We start from the raw sequence: 24,229 nt of genomic DNA, 5'->3' as shown, positions 1-24,229 counted from the left end.
GTGCATTTCATACACGAATAAATGTGTCTTGTGTACATTAATCAATCGGAAGGGGTGCTAATTGGGATTGTTCACTAGCCAATATATTAGTAAATATCGCAGTGGCCGCTTATTACGTCGAATACGGTAAGCTAACTAATGAATACTTGGGTCCTAGATGTATGATAAAATATTGGTGGTGTCAACACCTTAGACTATCACAATAGAGTAAGTGCCCCAAATCATCACCACTAATCTTCCAGAAATGCCAACCCCAAATAGAAGCAATTAGGATTAACATGGAGTACATTGGATCTAAAATTCATAATTTTCAAAAGAATTAGTTATAATAGCATGTATAAATGAATGATTTTGTAAAGAGAAATGATCTTTTCACAAGTGAAAACAAGAAACTGTGGGTTGATCATTGATTGATTGTGACAATGTCGGTAGTTAGGTCACCAATTAGATCTAGTCTAATTCGTAATATTTCACTTGATATTTTCAGAATATTCTGTAATGATTCCTCCAAAATCGTACTGGTTGGTAGCGTATTTTCTTGAGTATAGTCCACACTTTTAAAAAAAAAACACAGCTGTGTAGGAGGTGGTGAGCATTATTCACGCAATAATCTCTTTTTATGTTTTTTCCCCCCAACAGAGAGACATTAACGTGAGCACCTAACACCAGAAATACCATGTCAACAAATCCATTCTGAAATATGCAAATTAATCATTTAATTACACTGTCTGGCTATAAAAAGTGTTCTTTGTATATCTGGACTTATGTTAGTAACTTATTTCATAAATTTTATTAAAAATTCCTTTTAATATTGGTTTAGTATCTCTGATGCTCATCATGCTTACGTTATCTATTCATTTGATGATTTCTATGGGAGATACACATGGCCCATGTTTCCCTTACTGGCTCAGAATCCTATGGTTCTGGGGTTAAATTTCAGATATCTGATTTTGGGTATGTCAGCATGTATGTACAAGTGCTCATGGATGTTAGACCAACATTACTCAGCTGTTCCCTCCTACATTAATCTTACATACAGTAATATAACTGAAATACTTTTCAGTGAGGTGTAAAACCCACACCACTCATTCACGTTCTGAGTGTTAAAGCTCCAGCATGGACTCGTCGGCATACAGGAGTAAGGCTCCAGGGTCAGAGGATGAAATAAAATGAGAACAGTTGTCAGGAGGCATGAATAGTTTCTTGGGGAATAACCACAAGTGAGTTGGCTCAATGGCGCCTTGAACAATCTTCAGGTCAAGTCTCCTTGATGTGGGAGGAAAGCCGAAAGTGATGTAGGTTTTAGACACTTTCCACTTTGGTTAAACCCTAGACCACTGGTAATGGTGCCAACAAACCTAGAAACATAATCAGGGCGAATTTGAGATTCAAACCCACGATCATAGGTTTCTGACACATTCAAGGGAAGCAATTGCACGTCAAATTATGGCGTCTGAATTATGACAACTGGACCATCGCTGTTCATAACAGCACATCTGCTTCATTACACAGGTCCACAGTAGTCTTGTAAATAAGTTGTTCACAAAGAACCATCCTTCGCTCATCCATCGGTTTTGACCCGTGAAGATTCCTGGGTAGAATAGGTCTTCAACCACCCATGCTTGCTGTAAAAGGCGACTATGCTTGTCGTAAAAGGCGACTATGCTTGTCGTAAAAGGCGACTAACTGGATCGGGTGGTCAGACTCGCTGACTTGGTTGATGCATGTCATCGATCCCAATTGCGCGGATCAATGCTCATGATGTCAATCACTGGATTGTCTGGTCCAGACTCGATTATTTACAGACCGCCGTCATATAGCTGGAATATTGCTGAGTGCGGCGTTAAACAACAAACAAGCAAACATCCATCCATCAGTTTACTCATGACACTGTAGATCATTCATGAAAAATCACCAAGACACATTATTCTCATAAATTTAGCTTTTATTAACTTTGTCACACTATGAATCGTTGCAACAATCATCTGATGATTTCCAAAAGACAAATGCTTCTGCAGCTTGTGCAACATCATCTTTAAAAAAATTCCCTGTACATATGTACAATGACCTGACAGGCCACCTTTCACTCATGTTGAATGTCTGATTTACAAAGATCTACTAATTCTTGGACATCCCAATTCTCACACCCACCTCAAATACCAAGCTGACAAAGTTTTAAATAATAAACAAGCTACACGACTACATAGTATCACAAGACCCAATATAGATCTTGGCTGTTACCCTTGACTTAACTTATGTGTTAAGACACAAAGGGGTGCTTGAGGTTTTTTCCTTTTTATCTGAATCAAAGGAACGCTAACATGTGATGACCAGGGCCCACTTGCACAAAGCGAACTTAGCACAAAGACTATCGTAATCCTATGTTTAAGTATGGGAGTAACGATCATCTTGGCGCTATGATCGCTTTGTGCAAGTGGGCCCACGGCCCATTTGAACACTGCGATCTCAGCTCAATGTTGTCAAAAGTTCTAAGGTTGCTTTGTGCTTTGTGTCGGTCAAGGATTTTAAGTCCATTAACATACTGACTAATCTGACAACCAAGATTGCATAGAAATATCCTGGACCAGATTATGAAAGCAACTCATGTCAAGTATTTAGTTAAACCTTACACTGAACTCTCTACATAGTAGAATTTTTTTACCAAGAGTTGAAGTCTTTGGTGACAGGAAAGCTAGTTTCTGAAGTCAACCCCAGTTCTTATGAGATCACCTATCTCCAACAAAATAGGCATTACAATTTTCCCCAAAACAAAACAAAAAGGGCACTTGCACCAATTGCGTCTCATGTTCCACAACTTGAACATGCAACAGCACAAACTTGTCTGAAGTCCAAAAAAACCAAGCATGGTTACTTGTGGCAAGTATTATGCAAAACTTGACACTTATTCAAGGCAAACGCTGTGAATGTTTGAATCAATATGCCAAATTACCGTTTTGCAAATATTCAGGGAGAGCAAGACTTGTCATTAAATGACCAAATAATCGGGAAGAAAGCAACTTGGTGCATAAATGTCTGAAAGCACTAACCATACAAATGAGAGACAGTGTCAGAAATATAGGTCATTCTCCATGATGCAGTGTTTTATCTCCATTCTACTGTGACAAATACCCTGGACCCATATACCTTATTTGCTTAATTTCCAGTTCAATTCGAAAGACATAACAACAAATATAGCACTCAAAAAATATTACACTGATCTTTTATGATTGTAACAAACTGTGATATCATCAGTAGTCCTTTTGTTGCTTATCGTTTCAAATACTAGAAAATTTAGCAGGATTTATATACCTGTCTTGATACTCAGGAAAACAAATTTTCCAGCCAAAAGTCCATATATTACTGTCTTCCGATTCCATGATATATATACACGGCGCTTACTTGCTTGTCACCGCATCTTTGAATGTAGATGTTGAAATCTCATTCAGAAGAGGCAATTTGTGCAAATTGAGTCCCAAATATTTATCATAACAGATGGAAGATATAATACGCAGAATCAAGGATGAAACGGGCATTTCTGAGATGAAAGACATCTGAAGCAAGAACAAACTCATAAGGCAAAGGAATTATAATTCTAAAAGCCTCCTTTAACATCAGACAAAACAATTTGGTTTTGGGTATACATCTTGACACCACATCAGTATGCACCTTTAATTTGGGGTCATGATACACCTACCTATGCACAGATACACCTCTAGAAACCTCCAACGACTGACAAATTTAAGCTCATGTTGATAGTATTATGCAATAAGATTAAACAATCTCATGAAAATCAGATCTAAGTTCTCGAAGCCGCTAAACAAAGATCTGAGGACATCCCATTACGGATCACGTCAGAATGACCTTTCGCGAACTTTGACCGACCAATGAAATGACTAACATGAAGTCGACATTAGCCATTTGGAAAACAGCTTTCTTGAGCATTACGGCACTCATTTCTACCTGGCGACTTCCATTTCAGACTATGCTTGCCGAACATTCCGGAATGTCTAATACATGGTTGAGATTGTACGGCAGTGCTTCCCACGTACTGTGCAAATCTCTTTCATTCAAATGTTTATCCTATGAAAGCGGGAGATAAACGATAATTTTGACGGAATCAGTTATACGAGCTGTAACTGTCGTTCGGAAAACCCCATGTTAACGTTTTCGAGGTTGCATGATTAGAAAACACTGTCACTTTCATGATCTGGTAAGCGACGCTTTGATTGGTGGGATGAAAGGTCGTTCTGATGTGACCAGTAATGGGATGTCCTCAGATTTTGGTTGAGCGATAGCGAAACTAAGTTCTGATTTTAATGATATTGTCAGATTAAGCTGTTTGTTTCTGAATAGAGATTAGACAAAGAGAGAGGGAGTAATGGTCAGGTGAGGTTTTTCATTTCTTTGAAAGCATTACATTTTTAAATCGATACAGAATTAAACTTTGAAATGATACATGGGTAGGCACATAGTGTCATATCATCAGGTGTATGTTCAAGATGCATTAATACATTGAGTCATGACATCCCTACCATTAACCACTCACCCCCAAAAGCTGACGAAGTCAAATTTGTGGGGATAGTAAACTTTTTAAGTACCCATCTGTGAACACCATGACAAGCTCAAGCACGCTCAACAGAAATTGTCATCCACGATCTGAAATAGGACCAACATTGGGCCTCAATAGAGTAAACAATCTTGAAAATAGATTTTATAGACTTTGAAAGCTTCAGCTGGGTCGAATTTGGCGAGACCCATACCCAAATACTGTAATGCTTGAATTATCATATGGTTTAGTACAAAAGCTAGCTAACTACATTTGTACAATACTATTTTCTCCCTTTCATAAAAGCACTTGCATGTGTATGATATACACGGATTTCACAATTTCTCAACATCATATCCAAAGGAACTTCGTAAAAAGCAATATATTAAATCTTACATATTATGTCAATAACACAATACATGTAAAATCTTGATGCCGGTTGAGTGAATTGCCTCCCTTTATGAAAATATGGCACTTCAGCTTTGACGATACAAATGCATGTAAAGGTACAACATGTAGACACTTTATTGCTGTTCACAGGACAACCATGATCTTTTAAACAGGAGCTAAAAGGCCCATTGGGATAACATCATGCTATTTCTTCGGCTGCACTTACAAATATGTAAAGTATTAAGTATCTGTACCTTTATCAGTTTGATTTTATTGAAATTTTCAAAATTTGATATTCAAATAAAAATTTAAGACAGATTTATTTCCATAAAAATTCAATTCACAAAAGCATCTGTTAAAATAAATTACAAAAATTCTTTGAAGAGTACACATAAATGCAAGATTTTCAACCAATAAATGCCTGTATTAACTCAGTTCCTGCAATAAAATACAGTACTAAAATATTTTACTCCTGTATTACAATATATCCTCACGAGTCATATATTGAACTGAATTGAAAGAAATGATCAGTGTTTTATCATAGAAGTATTCCTGAAAATAAAACAGCAACCTTCTCTTCAGACCAGTCTACAACATTTCCCTCATTCACGTTCCTTCACATTCTATATATTATCTGCATAATCAGTATTCATACTAACACTTCAAAAGTTGCACACAAGAATTTTAAATAAGAAAAACCATTACAAAACAAAATGGTTTTAATAAGTTAGCTCAGTGAAGAAACACGTCTTCCACCCGATGTATTGCTTAAACAAAGTGATTTTCAATGATAGACAGCCACAAATACATCTCACTTACCCTTGACAAAAAACGAGATTTCTTAAAGGGAGACTACAAGCCTCGCTAAACTGGCAACCCTGGCTAGATTAAACACCACTTCTACCTCCAGTGTTATGGTAATTTCTGTCAATATTGGACCAAAATTATGGCCCCAAATTTGACTATGATAATATATCACAAAGTTAAATCTGCCCAATCCAGACTACCTTCTTTCTGGATCCGAGACTGTAATTGATGCTCTCTAATCATCATAATTAACTTTTCACACACCTCACTCGCACATCCGGTAAGATTAGATTGATGCCAAAATGACCCTGACTCAGTAATAACAGAGCTTTGATGACAGCATGAACACATATCTATCTGCAATTCCTGCCGAGTCCAACATGTCAAATATAAATTGTTGTACACGTACACATCTTCAATCTGCATGTGGGACACCAAGGGATGTAGCTCTTGATTGAATAAGCTTTGTCCAATCCAGAGTGCCATCTAAAGTTTCTACACTTGTTGCTGGCCCCATGCAAGTCTGGTTTAGACAGATACCACTGGCTATCACTCTAGCATATAATGACTACCCCAACGACCCAGAGTCAATGTCTCAGTCTCACACATGGCACTAATCAAATAATCTAGACCTAGGCTCCAGACCGTTACACACGCTCCACCTTTGACAATAAACATGTTCCGACAAAAATATATGCTCATGCACAGTATAAAATCTTTCACAAAACCCAAATATTTACTGATAGTACCCAACTCCGAACTTAGATCTTATTTCAACTGTACCAATTATTTCATCTCAAGAACTTGATTGTTTCCTCAAAATATCTGTTTCACTAAGAAAAGAGAACCTATATTTGACAATACTATCCATACAAAAATATGTTTCTACCTCAAATGCAGGGAGCATTTTCATCTTCCAAATATATAAAGAAAATTAACAAATTGTAGTTTACTAATAAAAGGCTCAATGTGAATATGCATGATACTGATCGTTCCTAGGTCACAATTTAAAGCACTTTTATGAAATGGTTCTGCGATGTGGTTGAGATCAGTATTTACACGAGAACTGGACATTGTTTTGAACAACCTGTCTCCATTGAAACCAAATCACAAAATGAAATCCAGCTGATTGGACTATACATAATTTGTCTCTAGGCAAAAGGAGAAATAAAGCTAGCACATGCCTAAAGCTATGTAAAAGACCACAAGCTTCCAATCTGTGGTCAGATAACTTAAATTTATTTGCATTTAGATCTTATCAACAAGTGTGAGATCTGTTGACAAATTTCATGGAGGATGTTCATTGCGCTTTGATCTTCAGGGTGACTTGTAAATTTTAAGTACAACATCAGTTATTTTATGTCCATCTTAAAGGTTTGTTTTAGCAAACAATAACTATTGCAAAACTTGGGTAGTGACTACTGACATTTACCAATCACATAAATATCATCTGGACCTCTACATGATCAAATCATGTTGAAACTCTAGAGCAAGATACTCTCTAGATTGACTACTGGTACATTTAAAATGAGCAAGTGTCAATATCATGATTGCAAATTTAACATAAGGATGATAGAATGACCAAAAAATTTAGTTCCCTGATTGTTCCTGCTTCTGTTCACAAATAACTATAAAAAGCATGGCAGTTGTGGAAACGACCTCCTATAAGGGCAGTGCTAAATCTGGGGTAAAGATCAGATGTTGAAGAATCCTTATAAAAACACAGCATCAGCAAATATTTGGCCTACAAATTGCAGGTTCACTTCATCCCTTGAAAAATGAATCAAGCTAAGCTTTTTTGTGTTTTACGTTAAATATATTGATATTGTCATATGACCATTCGAACCAGACCATTCATTCTGGAACAAAGGACTGCAGAACAGGGGACAGTAAATCGTTCTGTCTGCAGATTCCTTTCCTGAAAGCGGAACTTGTAATTGATGATGAACGTACATTTCAAATGAACACATGTTGATAACATGTAATGAACAAGAACAATGAGGTGTACACAAACATGGAATGTGACGACTGTCCATAGCACTTGAGCGGCAGCGTAATGCCCATGTTCTGCGAAGAACATCACCAGAAAGACTTCCCTCTGAGAATATCACAACATGTCTTTCAGTCGCACATGATACTTGTGTTACGTGCTAATCCGCTTGCTCTCGATTCGCATGCGAGTTGACTTGCGTGTTGTGAACTTAGCGTCTCTGCACCTCTGACATGTGAAGTCGTCAGGTATGTTCGTTTTGCGGATTTTAGCACAAGATAGGTGAATCCATGTTAAACACTCATTACACTCAATCATAGGCCTCCCAGCATAGGGCTTCAAACAGAAGCATGTGATGAGTTCGTGAGAATCGTCTTCTGAAACAAAGAAAAACATATTAGATGTTGCCAAAATTAAAAACATGCCAGATCATTCAAGTTTATTTTCGATAGCAGTGTTCGAAATTAAGGGCGTTCTGGGGTTCTTGAACTCTGTCATAGTGTTAATATCAATCTTAAACTAATACAAAGGGGTTATGACAATGATCCCTTGACTTTCATGCTACATATTGATCACTGGATAGTCATGTTAAACATCTGCTGATCATGAAGCCAAAGTACATCCAGACATGTGACAACCCCTTTCTTACAGGCAGCATGTGTGCCAATACAAAGTAACTACTCCAGCAAATGAGTTTGATAGTAGGGCTGGACGAATCTAAAATTTACTTTCCGGGTACCCCTGCCTCCTATTGCCCTATCCTACGCAGGTACCCACAGTAGGTCTCAATATATAGGTACAAAATGTCCGATTGGGAATAGTTTGACTGTAGCCCTGGTAAAATGTATTTTGAAACACATATAAAACAATCTGGTCATGCATACACTGAAGTTGACTGAAGTTTTATCTTTATTCAAACATATAATAGTCAGAAGGAATGGGTACGTAGTCAGAAAGAAATGCGGACATTAGCGTAACCATAGGTTTCCAGTTAACTTTTGTCATTAAACAATATATCACATGACTAACCACGGGTCTGGGTAGTCCTGTGGGTACCCGGGTCTTACTCTGTACCCACCTGAGCCAAGTGCCCGAGTTACCCATCCCAGCCCTATTAGATACCAATACATAAACCAGCGGTAGAAACTATCAGTCAAACTATGCCCCTTCATTGAGACTACTAATATGAAGAACGCATCATGTTGCAGTTAAGAGACAATCGAGCAAATAGCAACGGACTGGGTTAAAACTTTGGGACTGTGCCGTTACAAGTAACAGTGATTTTTTATTCCACTGGTTCTCAATCATGCGCTTCGCTTAGGACCGGAAGTGCTAGTTTTAGAACGTTCGTCGGTCGCAACAGTGACATTGGTCCGTGGGTTCCCCACATTGGTTTTTGGCATTGCATGCTATATCAAGTCGAACTTCAGCCATCCATAGTGTAAGTTTATGAATTATATCGTTAAGAACCTTTTAGATATGTTTTGGATGTAACTTATGTTAAATTTTGTGTGTATTCAGTATGTGGAAATTCTAGTGTAATGTAGCATCAGGAACCACGTGTAAATTTTATGATGCGCACTTAAAATCACCAGATAGTTTTTTTATAGATGTCTATTGAAGCCTAATGATTGCTCTGGCGCTTCTTTCAGTATTAATGCCATGCTAGGCTGATTCGGACTCATATGAAGTCCACCACAAGGTCGTATAAGTACCCACGTACATGTGTGTTTTCCTTATTGCATAAGGGTTAATTCTTTTGTTTTGTTTTGTTGTAGCCTTTTACCAAATGCATCCATGCACACTGGCGTGCGCAGAAGTAATAAACTTAAAAATCTTGAAACTCAATTTTGTCCAATATTTTACAAGACTGTGCCTCAGTGTTGGATCGGTAAACTGATGACTGCTAGAACCTAAACCACGTTTGGGGAAGACAGTACAGTAAAAGGACTTCGACAACTGCTGAAGACGGATGGAAACTACAGTTATGGAACAGAGTGTAGACACCCTTAAAGGCAAAGCCGATGAACAAAGTGATGTTGAAGATGAGAAACGCAAGAGGATATTGACTGAAAAGGGACAAATTCTTTATGAATCGACCAGACAAGAGCTCAGTATTAAACTTGAAACATTATGGAAAGATGTTCAACTTCAAATTGACAATAGCAATGCATGTTATGGTGACCTCATATTATTAAGAATTTGTGAGAAAGAGCTAACCAAATCCTTTGCTGAGTTTCAAGAACTTGCAAATGAACTTGCTGCTTATTTGTCCAGGACAGGTACAGAAGAGAGTAAGCAAGATTTAGATTCTCACAATCTGAAAGTGTACAGCTTGAGGTTATCAGTGGACAGTGCTGCTAAACACGTTGACAGCTGTATTCAAGAAGCATTGGAAAAGTTCTCACATCGGACTAGCAAAACGAAATCGGAGAGTAAGTCAAAAGGATCTGATTCTCATTCGTCAACAGGTAGTTCACTCCTTGCTAAAACACTTGCAAAGGCTGAAGCTGCAAAGGCAGCTGTTGAGTTTGCAGTAAAAGAGGCAGACATTCTTAGGCAGCAAGCATTGATTGACGAACAACAGCAAGTAACCGCAGCTCAGGCCATAAGGAAGAAAGCTGAACTCCAAGCAGAGTGCAAACTCTTACAGCAACGAAAGGAAGCTGCACAAGCTGAGGCAGAAGTTAACGCTTTACGTGCCACCTCAGTTTCGAGTGATGTACAGAAGTCAAGTATTCAGTTACCTGCTGAAAATTCACAGGAACGGACACGAGTGTATGTATCACAGCTTAGACAAATGTCACAAGATCAGAACAATCGGACACAACGTGACCGTGCTGGTGCAGAGTCACTGCTTGATCGTCAAGCTAGTACTAGACCAAGGAATAGACCACTTGACCCAAATGCTCCAGTTTTTCAGTCAGCTGCACCATTTGTAAGTACTCAAGAGTGTCAAGCTGAAGACTTTTCACACTTTCTTTTAAAGAAAGATTTGCTGCTGTCTAGACTGCGATATTACAATGACCAGCCAGAATCATACAGTATTTGGAAGTATGCATTTCAGAGTGTGATGGGCGAATTGAGAGTAACACACATGGAGGAACTGGACTTATTAGTAAAATGGTTGGGTCCAGAATCAACAAAACACGCCCTAAGTCTAAGAGCATCTAATGCTCAGGACCCCCAGAAGGGACTTGAAAGATTGTGGCAAAGACTTGATGAGCGATATGGGTCACCTGAGATGGTGGAAGCATCTCTTAAATCTAGGTTGACCAACTTTCCGAAGTTGACAAACAGAGATAACAAGAGACTTTATGAACTTGCAGATTTACTTTGTGAGATAGAATCAGTAAAGAGCTGTGAGAAGTATAGCTCAATGCTTGCTTACTTTGATTCATCCACAGGGGTGAATCCGATTGTACACAAGTTGCCGTATTCTCTACAAGAAAGATGGACGACTCAAGCATTCAGGTATAAAGAACGCCACAGTGTCTCTTTTCCACCTTTCGCAATTTTTGTCGAGTTTGTGCAGGAGTCAAGCAAGGTCAGAAATGATCCGAGTTTTGTGTATGAGTCAGGCCAGAGTGTTTCACTCCAGAAAGAAAAACCCTACCTGACACAGAAAACAATAAAGCCTGCAATCTCGTCAAGGAAGACAGAAGTTCAACAGTCGCAGAAAGAAAATAGTACAGAAGAAGTAGCTTTGTGCCCCTTGCACAAGACGAAACATTCTTTAAATGAATGCAAGGCTTTTCGAGAAAAAACTATTGAAGAGAGGAAGGAGTTTATCAAAAGACATCGACTTTGCTACAGATGTTGCATGGCAACAACACACATTGCCAGGATGTGTAAACAGCCAGGAAAATGTTCTGTGTGCAATGACCCTAGACATGCAACAGCCCTGCACATAGACTATCCTCCCCCTGTCCAGAGTGATAGACTGATGGATGACAATAGCGGGGAGAAGGATCAGACAATAGTTAAAGGTGGGATAAGAGATCCTGTTTCCTCCAAATGTACACAGATATGTGGGGAAGCATTCAGTGGTAAATCTTGTGCCAAAACAGTCCTGGTGAATGTGTATCCAAAGGGCCAACCTGAATTATCAGTGAAGATGTATTCGTTACTTGATGACCAAAGTAACTCAAGCTTGGCACGATCAAAGTTCTTTGAGATATTCAACATTGACAGTGATAAAGTGCGTTATACACTTTCCTCATGTGCAGGTGTAGTGGAGACTTCAGGAAGGAGAGGCAGTGGTTTTGTAGTTGAATCAGTAGACAGCGGGGTCAGTTTTGATCTTCAAACGGTCATAGAGTGCAATTCAGTTCCTAATCAGAGGGATGAGATACCCACCCCTGATGTAGCTTTGCATTATCCGCACCTCGTCGACATTGCAGATAACATTCCCCCAGTTGATGAATCTGCTGACATTCTATTGCTCATTGGTAGAGACTTGATTCAGGCACACCATGTCTATGACCACCGCATTGGACAAGGCAAAACCCCATATGCTCAAAAGCTACCTTTAGGTTGGGTGATCATTGGTGAAAGTTGCATAGGCAAGGTGCACGAACCTGACATTGTGAATGTTAAGAAGACATACCTCTTGAAAAATGGACGCACGTCTCTTTTCAAGCCGTGTCCGAACTCGTTTGATCTGAAAATAAATATTTCACAGGATATTCTGTCGCCTGAAGAGATGTTAGGAAGGACAGTATTTGAGGTCACCAAAAATGATGACAAACCTGGATTATCTGTCGAAGATCACGAATTTCTTCAAATCATGGACCAGGAAATGTATAGAGGCACAAGTGGAAACTGGGTCGCACCACTTCCCTTCAAGTCCCCAAGACCACTCCTTCCTAACAACAAACCTCAGGCTATCAAACGAGCCAACACATTGGACGGTAGTATCACAAAGGATGCAGTGAAAAAGAAACATATGCTGGATTTCATGGAAAAGATATTTGAAAACAAGCATGCAGAAATTGCCCCTCCTCTAAAATCCGGAGAAGAATGTTGGTATCTACCATTATTTGGCGTATATCACCCCAAAAAACCGAATCAAGTGCGAGTCGTATTTGATTCCTCGGCTCAGTACAACGGAGTGTCATTAAACAACGTTCTGTTGCAAGGACCAGATATGACAAATAGTTTGCTGGACATTCTTATCCGATTCAGAAAACATGATGTGGCAGTAATGGGAGACATCCAGCAGATGTTTTACTGCTTTCAAGTCCGAGAGGAACATCGAAATTACCTCAGATTTTTGTGGTACAAAGACAATGACCCCAACAGAGAGCTGATCGAATACCGAATGACGGTGCATGTGTTTGGAAACAGCCCATCTCCAGCTATTGCCACTTATGGGCTTCGAAAAACAGTAGAAACTGGAAAAAATACTTTTGGAGAAGATGTTGAACAGTTTGTCAAGAAAGATTTCTATGTTGATGACGGACTCACGTCTACGCCAAATGCAGACCAGGCTGTAGATCTTGTGAAGAGAACACAGCAAACCTTGCAAGAGTTTGGAAACCTAAGACTTCACAAAATTACATCCAACAGCTCACAAGTTGTGGAAGCATTCCAATCTGAGGATCTTGCTAAAGATTTCAAAGACTTGAACTTTGAGGAAAACACATTCCCTTTACAGCGTAGCCTGGGGATGTCCTGGGATGTGAAATCTGACACATTTACATTTAGAGTGTCAGATGAGGCAAAACCTTACACTAAACGTGGAGTGCTCTCAACCATCAATAGCCTGTATGACCCAATGGGTTTCGTCGCCCCTGTAATTATCAAAGGAAAGATTCTCCTCAGGGAGCTCATATCACAGAAATTGGAATGGGATGACATGTTGCCCGAGGAACTTCGACAGGAATGGGAGAACTGGAGAGATTCTTTGAGGTTACTCGAGCAGTTACAGATTCCTCGGAAGTTCTTGCCGATGTCTCTTCAAAAATATGAGAAGAAAGAAGTATGTGTATACTGTGATGCATCCGAAAAGGCTATTGCGGCTGTAGCTTATCTGATGGCGGGTGAGAAGACTGGAAAAAGACAGATGGGATTTTTGTTAGGCAAGACGAAGGTCGCTCCGACCCATGGACACACCATTCCTCGTTTGGAATTGAGCGCAGCCGTGCTAGGGGTAGAAATTGGGAATTTTGTGTGTGAGTGCTTAAACATTCCATTGACATCTGTCAATTATTTCACAGACAGCAGAATTGTACTTGGGTATATTTCTAACAAGACCAGAAGATTTTCTGTTTATGTATCCAATAGAGTAGCCAAAATCAGAAAATTGTCATCTTCACAACAGTGGAATTATGTTGCAACAGATTTAAATCCCTCAGATTGTGCAACAAGATCAATTTCAGCCAACTTAGTTGGAAACAGTTCATGGCTTCAAGGTCCGTCTCAACTCCCTGAGAAAGATCAACACACAGAGTTTAGCGAAGACGAGGAAAATAGCACAGAACTGTTGACAGAAGTGACCTCATGTGTTACCAGTGTTGTACACAAACATGAAAAGCTAGATTCTCACAGATATGAGAAATTCTCAAACTGGAAGAAACTTGTTGAAGCCATAGCACGTCTTCGTCAATTGGTGAGGAATCACAACTGCAAAACGAAACGTGAATCAAAACATGTGTGCACAGGTATTGTTGGCAGCCACGCTTACATGGCCTCTGAACATTTTATCATTCAACAAGTTCAGCATGAAGTCTATGCAACAGAGATAGACTGCATCAGATCCAAATCTCCTTTGCCGAAGGATAGTTCAATAAGGACATTGAATCCAGTGATTGATGAGGAAGGTATGCTGAGAGTAGGTGGACGTCTCGGTCAAGCAGATTTGAGTACTGGTCACAAACATCCTCTTATTATCCCTGGTCATCATCACATTGCCACTCTCCTCGTTCGCCATTATCATGAACAAGTTAAACATCAGGGCCGACACTTTTCTGAAGGAGCTGTAAGAGCTGCAGGTCTATGGGTTACAAGTGGAAAACGTTTGATCAATTCTTTGATCTACAAATGTGTGAAATGTCGGAAACTACGTGGTCGAGAAGCCCAGCAGAAGATGGCCAATCTGCCAGTTGACCGCCTGACACAGAGTCCACCTTTCACGTATGTCGGAGTTGACACCTTCGGCCCCTGGAATGTTGTCACACGGCGCACAAGAGGAGGTCAAGCAAACAGTAAGAGATGGGCATTACTGTTTACTTGCCTTGTTGTGAGAGCAATTCACATTGAAGTTATTGAAGAACTGAGCACCTCTGCTTTTATCAACGCTCTGAGGCGCTTCACATCTATCAGAGGTAGAGTAAAAGAATTCCGGTCAGATCGCGGAACCAACTTCATTGGCGCAGCAGGCATTCTCAATGTACATGTTATCAATGTTGAGGACGAGCAGATTCAGAGCTTTTTGAGTGAAAACAAAACCAGTTGGATTTTCAATCCTCCACATTCATCGCATATGGGTGGAGTTTGGGAACGAATGATCGGCATTTCACGAAGAATTCTCGACTCCATGCTCACTGATGTGTCATCGAAAAACTTTACACATGAAGTGTTGACAACATTAATGGCTGAGGTTTGTGCAATTGTGAATGCACGACCAATCGTACCTATCTCATCAGACCCAGAATCGCCAGGCATACTGACACCCTCTACTCTGTTGACTCTGAAAACTGAACATGTAGAGGAAATGGTGTCAGACTTTCAGATAAAAGACTTATATAAGTCACAATGGAGACAAGTACAGTCCCTTGCTGATCAGTTCTGGGGAAAGTGGAAGAATGAATATCTTCATACCTTGCAGCGTAGACACAAATGGTTTTCAGATGAACCTAATGTCTCACAAGACGATGTTGTTCTTTTAAAGGAAAAGAATACTGCAAGAAATGAATGGCCTATTGGTGTAATAGAGAAGGCTATTCCAAGTACAGATGGCAAAGTGCGAAAGGCTGTTGTCCGTGTTATCCGTGAGAAATCGGCAACAACATATACACGTCCAATCTCAGAGATGGTGGTGCTGCTGTCTGCAGAGAAGTCAAACAAATGACTTTATGAACATTGTATTGTTTTGCTTAACGTACTCAAGTGTCTATTGTGTTATTCATGCATAATTGTATGTGTGATATATTTGTAATATATCAAGCGGGGAGTGTGCCGTTACAAGTAACAGTGATTTTTTATTCCACTGGTTCTCAATCATGCGCTTCGCTTAGGACCGGAAGTGCTAGTTTTAGAACGTTCGTCGGTCGCAACAGTGACATTGGTCCGTGGGTTCCCCACATTGGTTTTTGGCATTGCATGCTATATCAAGTCGAACTTCAGCCATCCATAGTGTAAGTTTATGAATTATATCGTTAAGAACCTTTTAGATATGTTTTGGATGTAACTTATGTTAAATTTTGTGTGTATTCAGTATGTGGAAATTCTAGTGTAATGTAGCATCAGGAACCACGTGTAAATTTTATGATGCGCACTTAAAATCACCAGATAGTTTTTTTATAGATGTCTATTGAAGCCTAATGATTGCTCTGGCGCTTCTTTCAGTATTAATGCCATGCTAGGCTGATTCGGACTCATATGAAGTCCACCACAAGGTCGTATAAGTACCCACGTACATGTGTGTTTTCCTTATTGCATAAGGGTTAATTCTTTTGTTTTGTTTTGTTGTAGCCTTTTACCAAATGCATCCATGCACACTGGCGTGCGCAGAAGTAATAAACTTAAAAATCTTGAAACTCAATTTTGTCCAATATTTTACAAGACTGTGCCTCAGTGTTGGATCGGTAAACTGATGACTGCTAGAACCTAAACCACGTTTGGGGAAGACAGTACAGGGACCTTTAACAATAATTTTCAGTATATTTTAGTCTTAGCGAATGGACAAGGATAAATGTAATCTTACTAGACCGGAACAAACTTTCATAGAATCTTTCGCAAATGAATATATATACATGATCCATACCTGGTTCTGAGTCATCTCTTGAACCATAATGCTCAGATTCGGAAAGAGACATAGTAGAATTTGCTGACTCAGTAGATTCTGCCTCGTAGCTCTCTGCTGTACTGCCTCCGCTGTCGAGGGGACTGACATTGTCAGTTGACCGCATCTCCTGTAATGGTAAATGTAACACTCAAGGTCTCTTTGAAAACAAATCAAGTGACAATTTAAAAAAGAAATTGGTTTACTGATGCATGATTCAACAAATGAAAAGTAAAAACAGTAAAATCAGAAAAGAAATATTTTATACCCATTCAGGCAATTGCCCCCAAAATACAAAAAGATAATCATAATTGTGTACACAGCCAGACCACATGAACTGCAACAAATAAAGATAAAGTTTGAAGAAAGAATAAATTGGAAATGTCTATTTTCTTCTTCCTGCCCTTTTGAAAAAAGACAGGGATATTCACACACAAAAATTCATAAATCATGAAAACATATTTATCCTAGCTATACAAGCTCCATGATCCAAAATGACAGCTCTAAAATATTTCGGATGTATATATATTTCACCCAACCAAGTAAAAATGTTGAACAGTAGAATGTAATCTCTGAAATATTAATTTTCTATCTTAATTTTCTGTAGATAAAACTGCAATGGCAGTGTTGGGCAGTGTTTGAACTTAAGGGGTAACTAGGTCAATATAATTATTTCACCTAACAAGATAAAGGCATTTCAACGCACAAAGTAAACATTATTTACGAACAAACCCCGACTCACAAGGTATCACATGCTCTTGAACACAATCGCCATAATTCAGCTGGGTCAGATAATGAAAGGTCGCATAATGGTCGCTATGGCAACCAAAAGTATCTCCCCCTACACCCTCTTAGTAACTAACACAGGTGGTTGTATCACAGCCTACTATCAAATAACAAAGTCACAACATCACATTATTATCAATGTACATGATATGTGCTGTTAAGTCTCAAGAAACATATCCACCCAGAAAAGGACATTCATTTCTCATTCATGCATGAGCTGCTGCAGCTATCGATTTACTGCAGCATGATTTGCATATCAATGTCTCCAACTGCCTTGCAACCCAGAGTACACATTCACTATAGTTCCATAATATGTCACGACATGTCAACACTGCCTTGCTATGTCCGCTGCATGCACATATGAATAGAACTGGTCATGCAGTCAGTTTCTTCACACCAGATATCTGACATTTGTAGATTGAGAGGTAAACAAATTCACTCTCAGCTGCACACTGCAAAATGACCTAGAGGTCAACCAGGGAAGATTACAGCCAATCAGAAACAGCCAGCATATCACATGACATGAAGCTCCAGGTTGGCAAGGTGCCAACTGCCCTGCCTGGCAGTTGAGATCTCAGTCCAGGATTATGCTTCTTGAACAATCTTGAGCTCTGTAAATGCATTTTCATTCATACCTCTGAAAACTCTGACTCAACCATATCAGGTAAGCTCCTCTCAAACCCCTCTCCTTTGGGTTTGGGCAATAATGCAAAACACAACTACTAATGATTTTTTTGACAATCATTGTGGAAAGGAGGAATATGTGTCAAGAGCTATTTATAGTGACCTGCTTCATCTGACCTTCACCTTGGCGGCAAAGGGCAGGCATTTACATCAGTCCACCTAGCTCTCTACCGAGTGAGCCGGTAACATTCACCGAGATTTCAGCGGCAATGAGATAATTTCTCACCATATTGGCAATTTATGACTTTGCTTAAAGAATATCGTCATGCTTGTTGAGAGCTAGTGAGTTTAGAGCTCAGCTGATATTTTATCAAGGTGAAATCTTAATGGAGATTACAACAGGAAACTTTCCTTCACATTTGTGATATGTTGCTCCTCAAAAGGACAGTTGTCCAATCCTTCCATGATGGCTATGAATAAAGTTACAAAACTTTGACTGATAGTGTGTTGTTATTTATGAACATGGATATCAATTTCTATTTCGGAATACTGTGTGAAGAACAACTATGCTAATTATCATGAGAAAAAGTGGCATGAAATGAAATTGCCAAGACAGCTGTTTGCCCTACAACACCGCAATCAGAGGAATATTTTTTTTAATCTTTTTTTTCATGTATTTTGAAGGAAATCCTTTCCATTTGATTGCGTGCCATATCCCTTCAGCCTGAATCGCTGATACCTTAACTTACTATCTGATTTATTACAGGCTAGATTAGATTGTTATAGTGTAGGAATAACAGTAACTTCATGGTCAAACTATAGTAAATAGTATCTGTAACGCCTCAGCTATTATATATGACCTCAAACACCAGAGTTTTCTGTTAGATTTTAAAATACTTAATAGCTAAACTGACAAATAGTGATAAGCTCGAAACAACGAAAATTTTAGAATGAACATCAGAATCATTACTATTGTACCATAATGATAGAATAAAGTTGATAAATATATAGCACAACAGTACTTGAGTCGCAACACCAACACACAATGTTGCTTGTATTTCATCCCAATTTACCAACAATAATGACGTTGTTCATTTTCAGAGTAATCAGCAGAGCTTTCATTCGTGTGCGTTCAACTGTAAAACCACATACGTCGGAAGGATACTTAGAGACCTGTCACAACCTTCATACACAATGAATAAGGTTCTTATTCGACATCAAACTCCCAAAGTTTGTGCCTATAGCACATCATGATCATACACTTGTTAATTTATTAGAAGACGCATAAAACAGTTCAAGGCGAATTCTGTGGCTAATATTTAAAAAAACTGTGGTAAAAACATACTGTTTCGTCATAAATTAATAGAAACTCATTTTCCTACTTTAAATTTGTTTATCTCTTAATTTAGACAATTCCCACTTGGCTTCACATGTTTGACATGTCAACTCTATGTAGTCATAATACCTCAAGAATGTTTAAGTGAGAATTATTATCTAAAATGTCATATTGAAGGATTCATATTTTGTATGCTTGAATCATATGTCAAATGTTTGGGCATCATTCGAGTGCAAAATTCAATAAAAAAGCTTGAAAATAATAAAAACAAGTGCATTGATTGAAACAAAAAGGACGAGTCCTTGATTTTCTTAAATTCTGCAGTGACATTCTATGCAAATATTTTCTGCAATCATGGAATTGCATAATTTGTCTGGGCCTGATTAAAGCAGTGGTAGATGCCATTGGTCATATCCAACTGGTTCACTGCTCATTCTGAACAAGTGATAAATGTAGAGTAACTACTTTTAGGGTAAAGCAACTAGTCTATGTACATCTTCTCTAGCCTCATACTAACGGATGACTGACCGTGTGTAACAATATTCAGTAAGCTGAAAGGACACACACAATAGAAGTTTCAGAGAGATGTAATTTTTCTGACAGACCGACATGGATCATATTTGAATTTATTTCAAGACAAGTCAGGCAGGGTAAGAAAGTAATGAGGGTCCTGGGCCCTTCTTGCACAAAGCAATCTCAGCACTACGACTATTGTAAGCCTATGTTAAAGTATGGGAGTTACGATCATCTTAGCGCTAAGATCGCTTTGTGCAAGTGGCCCCAGTTCTTTTTTAAAAATTAGATTTGAATTATGACAGTGCCACTTGCACTTCATGTTTTAAGCACATCAAATTTGCATATTTTTACCATTAATCAATGAGAATGACTATCATCATGTAATGAGAAGTACTGCATGAATAACGATACATCATACATTACATCAAACGAAACATTTGCATTCAACATAAAATGTTTCATTTCAATTGCATGTCCATGTATTCATTTCTCTTTCGCTCAAGAGGACATATTGTAGATTGCCCATTGTAAACTCGAGCTTATCAGCAACAGCTGTGTCATTGCCTCATTACTTGATGACAAAAATAGATTTCATACAATATGGGTTGCCATGGAAACCACATTTTACAGCAAAATTAATTTTGCGGACAGTCTCTTTTCATTACTAGGCAGTGTTTGAAATAAGGCACACAATTCTAACGTCCATGTCATAGGCCTAATGGTACGTAAGAAAATACACATATGGGGCCCCAAGATTCATTTACTTAATTTCGAAATCTGCAAAGAGCGAAAAAGATCTGGGTAAACACAAAATCACTCTTCAAGTCAGATTGTTGCATTTGTTATTGAAATCGAAGTGCATAATAGAATTGAAGCTTACACAATAAAAAATCGTTTCAACATGGTGCAAATTTTGGGCACAATACTATCATAATACCCAATTCATGAAAGGGGAGTATTCCTGAATTATCATTGATGTAATAGTTATATACCATATTGGCAGTGTAAAGTGCTTGGCTGTGATCAGCACCCACTGACCAACGTCCAGATCAATCTGTAAGTAATCTTTATGAGAGACGTATACTACAACTGAAATTTTAAATAAAAGTCCATACTTTGTGTATATTACAGATTTCTCTTACACTAAGTTACAGAATACAGCACAGACTGATAATGGGTATATGATTGCCTAGCAACTATTATTTAAAATGTTTTAGTTTCACAGACATTTGAACTTAAGTAAATTCGCAACATCTTGATCTGACAACAATTCTAGGTTGTGTAAAGTCTTAATAAACACCCTCGTTTGTCCATTTTTAGGAACCCAAGACACTTATAACACGAACAGCTTTAGATATTAGCTCTAGTCCTGTAGTCCTTGCCAAGGTATATGGACAAGGAGAAATTTGTCATTTTTATGGGGTTTCTTATCATAATCATGATAATAAGGACTTGTGGACTAAAAGTGTTAGTTTCTACCGCTGATGAATATGGTATAGCCATATTTCCAAGTAAAATATTTCACTCAACTGAAGATTCAGGTACTATCACCGAAATGAAACTCACCAGCAAAGGTGATCAAGCAGGGTTTTAGATTGTTTCATCTGCTAGAACAATGACTGATTTATCATAAAAAATGGAAATGTTTCCTTTTGGTAATGACATAAAAGAATGTCCTATCCAGCTTTCCTAAAAACATGGTAATGTAAGAATGACATTTGTCTCTAGCAACATCAATACCACTGACCATATTGTGAATGAGGGATTCAATCCCCAAACCACTGGATCCTGGTAACTAAAGGGAGCCAACTTTTATTGAGTGAGTTGTGACATTTCACACCATTGAGCAGCACACGACACTATACTATTTGTAAGTTAACCTCCATGATCACATTAAACATTGAGATAAATTACTATGAAATATTCATTGACATGATTAATACAGAGATAGAATAGAAATCGAACTGTTAATTCTGAGATGGGCTAAACAAACGTCCATGTTTACTTACATATTTTCCATATTACAGACTTCCTCAAACAGAGAATATTCTACACAATAATAAGCCCTTTTCAATCTAGATCCAGACATTTTAATTAATCCTGTCTGATATATATTAATAGCAGTCCGAGATATAAGTCAGCATTAGAAACTGGCACTAGTCCTATAGTCCTTGCCAAACTGCCCAATATAAGGTATCATAAGGACCAGTAGAAATTTGCCATTTTTAAGGGTTTATGTTATCATCATAAGGACTAGTGGACTAAAACAAATACCGTATTCGACGTAATAAGCGCCCCGCTCTAATAAGCGCCCATGGCGATATTTGCGTATATACTGGCTAGTGAACAATCCCAATTAGCACCCCTTTGGATTGATCAATGTACACAAGACTTATTTATTCGCGTATAATACACACTCGTGTGTCATATGCACCCTTAATTATAGGCAATTAAATTCTGGAAAAATATATATGTCGCATATAAACATTTCAGGCTGTCAGCATAAACCACGAAATTTATTTTTCAACACTGTTTTTTCCACCGAAATAATATTCTAATAAGAGCCTCATGTTTCTAATTATGAGAGCGCCCTGGGCGCTTATTACGTCGAATACGGTAGTTTCTACCACTGAGTCTTATTTCAGATGTGTATCAAAGATGAACACATAAAACTGAACGCCATGAACATAATCATTTCAATAAAAGAGAATGAAGTCGTGCCACTCCCACACATCAAAACCACCATTTAGACTGCCCTCATTCTTTCTGTTTGGGATTGCTACCTGGGTAGCCAGTTACTAGCAAGGTATAATAAGGCATGATGCAATATGCCTGATTTCTGCTCCAGTCCATGACACAAAGTGACACTTGTTCAAACATTCTTCCATGTGGCCAGTTCATTTGCAACCTGACTCTCACCCACGTATCTTTTGTCATACATGGAATACAACTATTCATAATTCTTCCACAGTAATAGTAATCTGATTATCTCGTACTGTGTGCATCTTCTAAATAAGTGTTAACTTTATGACTTGTCACAACCATACTGAACACACTGATGTAGGTTACTGGTATGTTAAAAGACATACAGCACATCAGCATGGTCCCTTAACTCCCGGACATAACATAAACAAGTCTACTTGTCTGAATATTCAGTACATAAAAGCAAATAAAAGCAAATACCGGTATGCTGAACCAGGGGTTTATCTTGACCTGCTTAGAGGCTGATATTTATCTCAAAGCCTGCAGCTAATGTCAGCAGAAATCCAAAATTGGAATTAAATTTCCCAATTCATGTTGTTATGTCATAACTGATGTTAATTATGTTAAGCCTTTGCAGAGGTGACTCTTATTTCACTCATAACAGGATCAATAAAGAGGATTAAACTTATGTTCAGTTCAGCGTGTGCACTTTTAATGCAGTTTTACAAATCAATGTTCGAAAACCCCTTAATTTGGAAAATGAGAAATTTAAAAGAATCCTAATTTTGAACCCAATAACAAAATTATTGACATGCTTATCTGACAAACACAAAACAAGAACATGTAAAAATCAACTTGCCAATAAACTGACTAAAGTTAAAATTTCACAAATTTAGGCATCACATGCATGTTGATTTCTCTTTTCTACACTAGAACATGTTTTTGAAATTAATAAATTATTCGAAGTGAAAGCATTAGGGATATTATGCCAACAGTTATGCAAAATGAACCTTGTTTCTGAGACAAACTCTTTGTGTTTACTAAGACTTCTAAGCAAGTGCTCTTTGATAAGTATGGCTACTTTTCTCAAAAGACAATGCTTATTAACTTGTGTTGACTAGCCTGAACTTGCATTCTGGGTTTATCTTCAGCAGATTTTAGTCTGAGTATATGGACCAGAACACTTAGTATATGGACCAGAACAAGCTGATCTTACTTGATCAAAAAATTTTTTTACTTGACTCAGGCTTCGGACTAGTGCCACAAAATTCAGACTGCAAACTTGTCACTTATTATGATATACAGTGTGTTAAGGTTTGAACAAGCAAAATTGTTCTGTGCACTTTCATACAGAACAGTTAACAGCGTAATAATTCTTAATCCCATTGTGGAATGCAAAAAACTTCATTCCCTAAAATTCAGTACACCCTGTCTGTGACATGTCACAAAATTATCATTGCAAGTTCACAGGTTATTTTTGTCGAAATGTGTATACACTTAAAATGTACCTCAAAACAGGGAACA

At 38.3% G+C, this 24,229-nt stretch overlaps 3 protein-coding genes across 4 annotated transcripts in view; 2 read left to right on the top strand and 1 right to left on the bottom strand.

Annotated features, from left to right (window-relative positions):
* Positions 1-1,948: 1,948 nt before the first annotated feature.
* Positions 1,949-24,229, bottom strand: part of LOC139462291 (PHD finger protein 23B-like) — a 26,654-nt gene continuing 4,373 nt past the window's right edge. The window contains exons 4-5 of one of the 2 annotated variants that reach the window (XM_071243915.1): positions 16,723-16,870; positions 1,949-8,110 (exon numbers count right to left, since the gene is read on the bottom strand). In XM_071243915.1, coding sequence (XP_071100016.1) covers positions 7,887-8,110; positions 16,723-16,870 — 372 coding nt within the window. In that variant the 3' untranslated portion in view covers positions 1,949-7,886. The remainder of the gene's footprint in view (positions 8,111-16,722; positions 16,871-24,229) is intronic. The other variant, XM_071243916.1, reaches the window with a different exon arrangement.
* LOC139462587 (uncharacterized) lies at positions 9,721-16,469 on the top strand. The gene is made up of 2 exons (XM_071244424.1): positions 9,721-16,093; positions 16,431-16,469. The coding sequence occupies exon 1, from the start codon at positions 9,721-9,723 to the stop codon at positions 15,805-15,807; it is 6,087 nt and encodes a 2,028-aa protein (XP_071100525.1). The 3' UTR covers positions 15,808-16,093; positions 16,431-16,469.
* LOC139462290 (zinc finger protein 721-like) overlaps positions 18,105-24,229 on the top strand; it is a 26,988-nt gene continuing 20,863 nt past the window's right edge. The window contains exon 1 of the mRNA XM_071243914.1: positions 18,105-18,190. The gene's annotated coding sequence lies outside the window, so the exon portion shown is untranslated. The remainder of the gene's footprint in view (positions 18,191-24,229) is intronic.

This window comes from Haliotis cracherodii, unplaced genomic scaffold (genome assembly GCF_022045235.1).
Source record: "Haliotis cracherodii isolate W230 unplaced genomic scaffold, xgHalCrac1.p SCAF_15, whole genome shotgun sequence".
NCBI lineage: Eukaryota > Metazoa > Mollusca > Gastropoda > Lepetellida > Haliotidae > Haliotis > Haliotis cracherodii.
This window is presented reverse-complemented; position numbering and strand designations above follow the sequence as displayed.

Bases quoted from the DNA above. Each gene is read 5' to 3' on its own strand.
- LOC139462587 (XM_071244424.1), top strand. From the start codon at position 9,721: ATGGAACAGAGTGTAGACACCCTTAAAGGCAAAGCCGATGAACAAAGT.